General features: G+C 51.4%; 1 protein-coding gene across 7 annotated transcripts; it reads right to left on the bottom strand.

Annotated features, from left to right (window-relative positions):
• Positions 1–1,916: 1,916 nt before the first annotated feature.
• PSRC1 (proline and serine rich coiled-coil 1) lies at positions 1,917–5,549 on the bottom strand. 7 transcript variants are annotated; one of them, XM_016155637.2, is made up of 8 exons: positions 5,482–5,549; positions 5,031–5,088; positions 4,883–4,940; positions 4,008–4,449; positions 3,529–3,643; positions 3,192–3,440; positions 2,772–2,865; positions 1,917–2,549 (listed from the first exon to the last, which is right to left on the bottom strand). In XM_016155637.2, the coding sequence occupies exons 2-8, from the start codon at positions 5,047–5,049 to the stop codon at positions 2,546–2,548; spliced, it is 981 nt and encodes a 326-aa protein (XP_016011123.1). In that variant the 5' UTR covers positions 5,050–5,088; positions 5,482–5,549; the 3' UTR covers positions 1,917–2,545. The 7 variants fall into 7 exon arrangements, with proteins under 7 accessions (XP_016011123.1, XP_036091003.1, XP_036091006.1 ...); XM_036235110.1 differs by having other exon boundaries at positions 5,031–5,083; positions 5,482–5,512; XM_036235113.1 differs by having other exon boundaries at positions 5,436–5,488.
• Between the last annotated feature and the right edge of the window lie 637 nt (positions 5,550–6,186).

Below are 6,186 nucleotides of genomic sequence, written 5' to 3'. Positions count from 1 at the left end.
TGAGAAGTTACGGGAATTTAAAGGTGCTCAGTGACTGGGGGTGGACCTCCTAACTCCATTTCTCTGGGCCATTTTGTTTTTTCCCATTGGAAATGAAGCAACTATTTAAATTCTAGCCAACTATGTGTTCCGTTACATTTCTTCTCTTCCCAAGTTCTGTGTTTTTCAAAGTTCTGTCTGACACACTAGACAGGGAGTTAACAAGGGGGCAATAGAGGGTAGTGATTAAAAACACAAACCTGAGAACTAGATCTAGGCCTTAGTTTCTCTGCCTGTTAAATGAGGAAGATAATAACATCCACCTAATTGAGCTTTTATGAGAATTAAATGAGTTAACACATGTAACGTGCTTAGAACAGTTCACAGTGCATTATAAGTGGCCAATTAACTTTTTGGTTTCCCTCACTGTTGCTACTGGTCGGGGGCAGGCAGAGGTGGAGTGCAGAAAGAAAAAAAAAATAGGAAGCAAGACTAAAAGGGATGGAAGTAAGCAGGCAAGCAAACAGGAAGGGCCACTGCAGCGGGCAGGGCTTCCCCCTAGCTGGCACTGCCTAATGCATGTTGCTCAAGCAGGTTTGGAGCAAGATGGGGCTGGGTGGGGACGTACAAAGCTCAAGACTAACCGGGAGGGCCAAAGGAGCATGCCTTGCCATCTTTGACCACCAGGTGGCAATAGCACATGGGTCTGCTGCTCTTTTTGCTTCTAATGACCCACCCGGGCCTGGCCCACACCCAGGCCAAACCTGCCATTTGCTGGTCACACCTAAGTGTGTGCCTAGGCTTGCCAACCTCGTGGCGCTTCTGTCAGAGCAGGTAGTCACCAACTGGGCCTACTCACTAGTGCTGGACCCAGCTGGGAATCACACCTGAAGTGTTCTACCAAATTCTACCAAATTTCCCCAGAGCTAAGTATTCAGTGTGTCTCCACATCCTCTTCCCCAACTCAATTCTTGGAATCCCAGAGGCTGTAGGAGTTGCTGCAAGAGGCTGAGGGAAAGGTGAACGTCCAGGCAGCTGCCACTGTGATATAGGTGAATGTGTGAAATGAACCTGAAGATCCATAAAAAGGAGAAGAAACCAGTGGAGGGCCCCTGGCCTGGGAACAGAGGAAGGCCATTTCATTGCCTAAGAAGGATGCTTCTGGGCATATAAGAGTGGGGGTGGGGAGCACCAGCTGGCACTCCACTCTTTGCCCAGTTGCCAGCTGGCTCCTTAAGTCATGGCTTGGCCTTCAAAACTCAAAAGGTATTGAGTTGGTTCTGGTTGCAAGAGTCAATGGCTGTGAGAAAAGGGAGACCGTTAGTTAAACCTGTTAAATGAATCTTTGTTGTGCATTCAACAGCCATCTTGCACTCAAATATTTTTTCAATATTTTTTCTCTGCCACATACAAATCACAACACTAGCCACTGCAAATCTAGGTGCCAGCCCTCAAGTCTAATAGGGGAGATAACAGAACAATTCTAATGAAGTAAGGTAGAATATGACGGGGTGTTCCAGTATCTCCTACCTGAGGCAATCGGCAAAGCTGAATACCGGGGTACCCAGCAAAGGACCCCCTCATTGTATAAGTACAGCAGACTAGATGCTGAGGACTTCTAGGAGGCTCCATTTTCTTGCCACAGGAGGACACTCAAGTTTAGGATCTAAATGATATTCAGACCCTGGCTTGAATAGCCTTACATACTGTGAAATAAACTATACTTAACTTGATCTGGACTTTAATAACATACAAATCCTGGGAAAAGGCAGCCTGTTCCCATCTAATGCCAAAAAGGGGGGGTCATCACAGCTTGATTAGCTGGAATCTCAAGGCCCTAGGGTTTATTCAGGCCCCTGCTTGGGAAGCCCATCCTGGCTTCCCCATTGGAATTACATAGGCGTTTACTCCAAATTTTTAAAAAATTGGACCAGAACTTACTTTCACGTATGCAGAGACTATAAAAATACATTTATTTTATTTTAGAAAAATGCAGGTCAAAAGAGTAAGCTTATCATAAACTGGCCTGTTAAGAGTCACAGAATTCACAGGAAATAAGTTCTGGAAGCCAGGGGCCTGCCTCTGCCTTTCCAAATAGGCTGGAGTCCAGCGGAGGATATGATTCAGGAGGACCGCTCCTCTGGAGAGCAGGGAGGTTAGCTGCAAAGGCCATTCGCATGTAAATGTCCAGTGAACCACTGCCTGGGAAGATCAAACTCTCTGGGGCCCAAACATGGAGTTGGGGTGGATGAAGACAACCCCCTCTCCTGCATTTCTCATCTTCCAGTTTCTTAATTTCACGGCTGGGGGTGACCTCTTGTTCCTAACCTTCTTTCAAACCAGAGAGTTTGAATCCCCTCCAGCTTAACCCTAATCCACTCCGCTCTCATGGTCTGTACTCCTGGGGTGCCAGCCCTGGTGGCATCTCTTCCTCCTGCCCCCGGGCCAGGATCTGCTGAAGCCGGGAACTGCCTCCAACCAGAGTGCTTAGGAGACCAAGTAGAGTGAGTCCAGGCGGTGACTGTAGTGGTTTGCTACTGACTTCTTGCTGGCTGTCCTGATCTCTTTACCTAAAGAGACAGGAGGAATTGCTTTATTGCCGTCCTTCCTCAAGCCTATATGCCATCCAGCTGAGTTCAAGTACCTCGGGGTAGGGAAAAATGAAACACTTGGACTCTCCAGGCTTCCCTCCTCATCCTCATCTTGCCACACGGGATTCAGGGCTGATGTGTATAACAGCTCAGAAGCCCAGGAGACAGTGAGGAGAGTGACAGCATCTCAACCAGTCTTACCTGGTAGGTCCTGGGACTGCAGCTCTCCTGGGGGGCTGCAGATTGCTCCGAGTGGCACCAGTAACGGGAAGATCTGGTCGCTGGGAAACAGGAACTTGATGGGAGTACACAAAAGAAATGAATTAGCAGAAAGTTCAAATGACCTTCTCAAAAAGAAATACTGGTTGAAGGCAGAGTTTGGAATCGGTGCCTTTCCTCCTACCCAAAGTAAAGAACATAAAGTATTTGAAAAACCAAGGTGCAAACTCTTGGCCCAGTCCCAAATTCTCTCCTCAACTCAGTCTCACCATCTTCAAGTAGAGTTGGCAATGAAGATGGGGAAAGTGGTCATTGTTACCAGCTCTGGGAGGGTACGGTCAAGCTGGGCAAGGGTAGGTACTCTTCATCCTGACTTCTTACCCTTCTGTCCATTCTTCCTACCTCTGTGCCCAGTAGTGCTTGGTTTTGGAAGTCCTTTCCGAGTTGACAGAGAATCTGGAGCTAGGACACCTTTGCTGGGTGGTATACTCCGGCTGGCGAGTGGCACTCGGCTGGCAGGCCTGGGGATGGCCGAGGGAACAGGCAGTCGACTGGCAGTTTTAGCAGCTGCTCCCTGTGGCCGAGACAGGCGCTGAGAGTTGCTGGTAGAAGGCGGTGGGGCCAAAGCTGGTCTGACGGGAGTAGGTGGGCCTAGGTGCAGAATAGAGGAATTTTAGGGTGAGCTCTACATCCTCCCTACTCCCAATCACCCACAGCTTTGCTGCCCAGGTCCTCTCACTTGCTGTTGCTCTCCCACTGGGCCCAGCTTTTCCCCGGATTGGAGGAATTGATCGGGCAAGAGGAGAAGATGCTGGGCTTTTGGATGTGGGGAACAGATTGCAAGTGGGTGACTCCTGAAATACAAAGAGAGAGAGAGAAAAAAAACGGGACTAAAATGGAAAAAGAATCTGTTCTGCTAGCTGATTAAAAGATAGCAGTGGAAAGTTGCCTAAATCCCAGTAAAGAAAGGCAGAAGTTAGCTGCCAACTTCATCATCACCACCAATACCATTTATTGAGAGCTAATTATAGACATCGCAGAGCTATGCGCAGACACACTGGTAAACGCATGGCTTATGGTATCTCGTTTAGTTCCAACAGTTCTGTGAGGTAGAATTTTACTATCCCCATTCTACCAACGAGGAAACCACTGCATGCCTATACCGAATCATGCACTGCGTCTGGGGGCACCCATCCAGCCCAGACCCTCTAAACTCACCCTCTTCATGCTGGAGGGCCTCTTTCCAGAGGTTGCCCGAAGAGCCCTGACTGACCCCTTCCTATCGCTGCTCCGGAGTCGGGGTGTCAGGCTGCTTGGGGAAGGGGTGTTCCGAGCCAAAGAGCTCACAGTGGGCAGCAGGTCGCGGACAGGACTGTCCTTCAGCACAAAGGTCTCCCGCCGAGGGCTGGGCTTCACCCTTCGAGGCCCCAGGCCCTCGCCTGTGCTCTCTCGCTCCTGCAGGGCACACTGCTCCAGCTGCGCTGCCAGCCTGTTGGCCTCATCGAGGATCTCCTCCAGCTTCTCTGGGCTGAGGTGGCCTAAGCTGAACCTCAGACCCTGGGGGGTGGGGGCCACTGCATTTGAGTCACTTCGGTGGGAGAGGCCTCGTCGGGGGGGTTTCTCCGGAGTCACCAACACTGCTATGTCTTCCTCCTCACGACTGAGACAGAAAACAAACCAGGCACCGTGCCCACACAAAAGAGAGCAGGAGACTGTACAAGGGAGACTGAGCAGAACCCACAACAGAGCTAGAGACACAACCCCAAACCATGGTGCCAATGCTGGCTGTGAGATCTGACTTCTAGGTGATGAGATACTGGGTTCTAATAGGCCCTTAGCATTTACTGACATTGGAAATTATGCCAGGATGAAGAGGCAGCACATCCATTTACCCTTCTTCTTCACTTCATTCCAGCTTCTCCCGTCTTTCCTCCCCTAGAAGTAGTGTCAGAGGCCCAAGTAACCCATCAGCCACAGCGTGCTCAACCTCGCTAATTTATCAACTCAGGCCCCAGAGAGCAAAAATTTAGCAGCAAGGGGTTAGAGACAGAGGCATCCTTGGAAGAAAATAAGCAAGATACAGAGGCTGGTACCTGTCGGATGGTGACAGCCCTCCAAAGTCCAACGTCTCATCCACTATAAACTTCACATCTGTAGGGAGTCAAGAATGAATGCCAGCCTTGGGTACCTAACATGGTTCTCAATGGCAGGGCCTCAATTTTCTCTCCAGGGTTTCCTTACCTTCCTGCAAATCTCCCATGTTCCAGCTAGCAGGAGCAGGAGTTGTCTTAGACCTGAGCTGGAGAGAAAATATACCTTTTCTTAGGTCTCCCTCCTGCCCAAGGCCACCAGCCAGATTCGGGGTGCAAGCCAAGAGGCGGGGGGGGGGGGGTCATGCTGGAGGTAAAGCTAGCTTCCTAGGAGCGGCGCCTGCCCGTTAGTACCGTTACCTCCGGGGAAGGTGCTCAGAGCTCTCCCTGCACCCTAATCCCCCTCATCAGATTGACCTCCCGCCCCCCGCGCCCCCGCAACGGGCCTCTCCTCACTGCGGGCGGTCTATGCGCTCTGTTTTCCTACCCGCCACCATCCTCCAGATCTTCCTCTCCCCAAGCCACCTCTCCACTCCCCGCGGCCCCGTAGACACACCACGCCTCCAGCCCACTCTCAGTTTTCACTTTCCACTTCGCCTCACCTCCCGCAAACTGTGCTTTCTTCCCACAACTTAGTCCCGGGAATCTGCTCCGAGGGGGCGGGGCTCCTTTCGAATCCTTCAGGCCCCACCCACCCCCACCACATGCGCGCAGTGATTGGCGAGTCCCAGCATCCCCCGCCCCGTGGGGGGCGGGGCGGCGGTGGGGAGCCGGCCGGAAGTGTGCAGGTGGGGGCCGTGTGGAGAGCGGTTCCAAGAAAGACGCCATCCGGAGAGCCGGAGCGCGATGGGCGCGCGCGCGCGGGCCCGGGAGACCTTCGCGGGCCAATGAATATGCGTTTCGTTCCCTGTCACCCCCTCTTCTCTCTACGAACCGCGTGGTGGAGCCAGAGTTGGTGGCCCCAGGGTCCCGCATGGTCACCTGACGCCCTTCGCGGCCGTCGGCCCAAAAGCTAACGCTCTGCCCGAGGGAATTGGTTTTCTTGGCTTCACTCCATGTGCAAGCACCACGTTTGCCATTATTTCCTCAGTGGTGATTTTTCTAAGTTATAGAAGCACTTAATCACTGATATCTTAGTAATGTCGAGCTTCTACTCTACAAAGTACATCTTCCATGGCTTTTTAGGTAAGAAATTTCAAAACCTGAGGCAGCCAAGGTGTAAAAACGACGGGTTTTCAAACGGAGATTTGGATTCAAATTCAACCGTGATCCTTCCGTTTACAAGCGAAGTACGCTTGTCTCTTTTT

This window comes from Rousettus aegyptiacus, unplaced genomic scaffold (assembly GCF_014176215.1).
Source record: "Rousettus aegyptiacus isolate mRouAeg1 unplaced genomic scaffold, mRouAeg1.p scaffold_m13_p_17, whole genome shotgun sequence".
Lineage (NCBI taxonomy): Eukaryota > Metazoa > Chordata > Mammalia > Chiroptera > Pteropodidae > Rousettus > Rousettus aegyptiacus.
The sequence above is the reverse complement of the archived record's forward strand: the minus strand, read 5'-3'. Positions and strand labels throughout refer to the sequence as shown.

Excerpts from the sequence above, each read along its gene's own strand:
- PSRC1 (XM_016155636.2), bottom strand. The coding sequence starts at position 4,640 with ATGTCAGTAAATGCTAAGGGCCTATTAGAACCCAGTATCTCATCACCT. Across the intron at positions 3,644-4,007 it reads GGCCCTCCAGCATGAAGAGG|GAGTCACCCACTTGCAATCT; the intron begins GTGAGTTTAGAG and ends TTTGTATTTCAG. Across the intron at positions 2,866-3,191 it reads AAGCACTACTGGGCACAGAG|TTCCTGTTTCCCAGCGACCA; the intron begins GTAGGAAGAATG and ends ACTCCCATCAAG.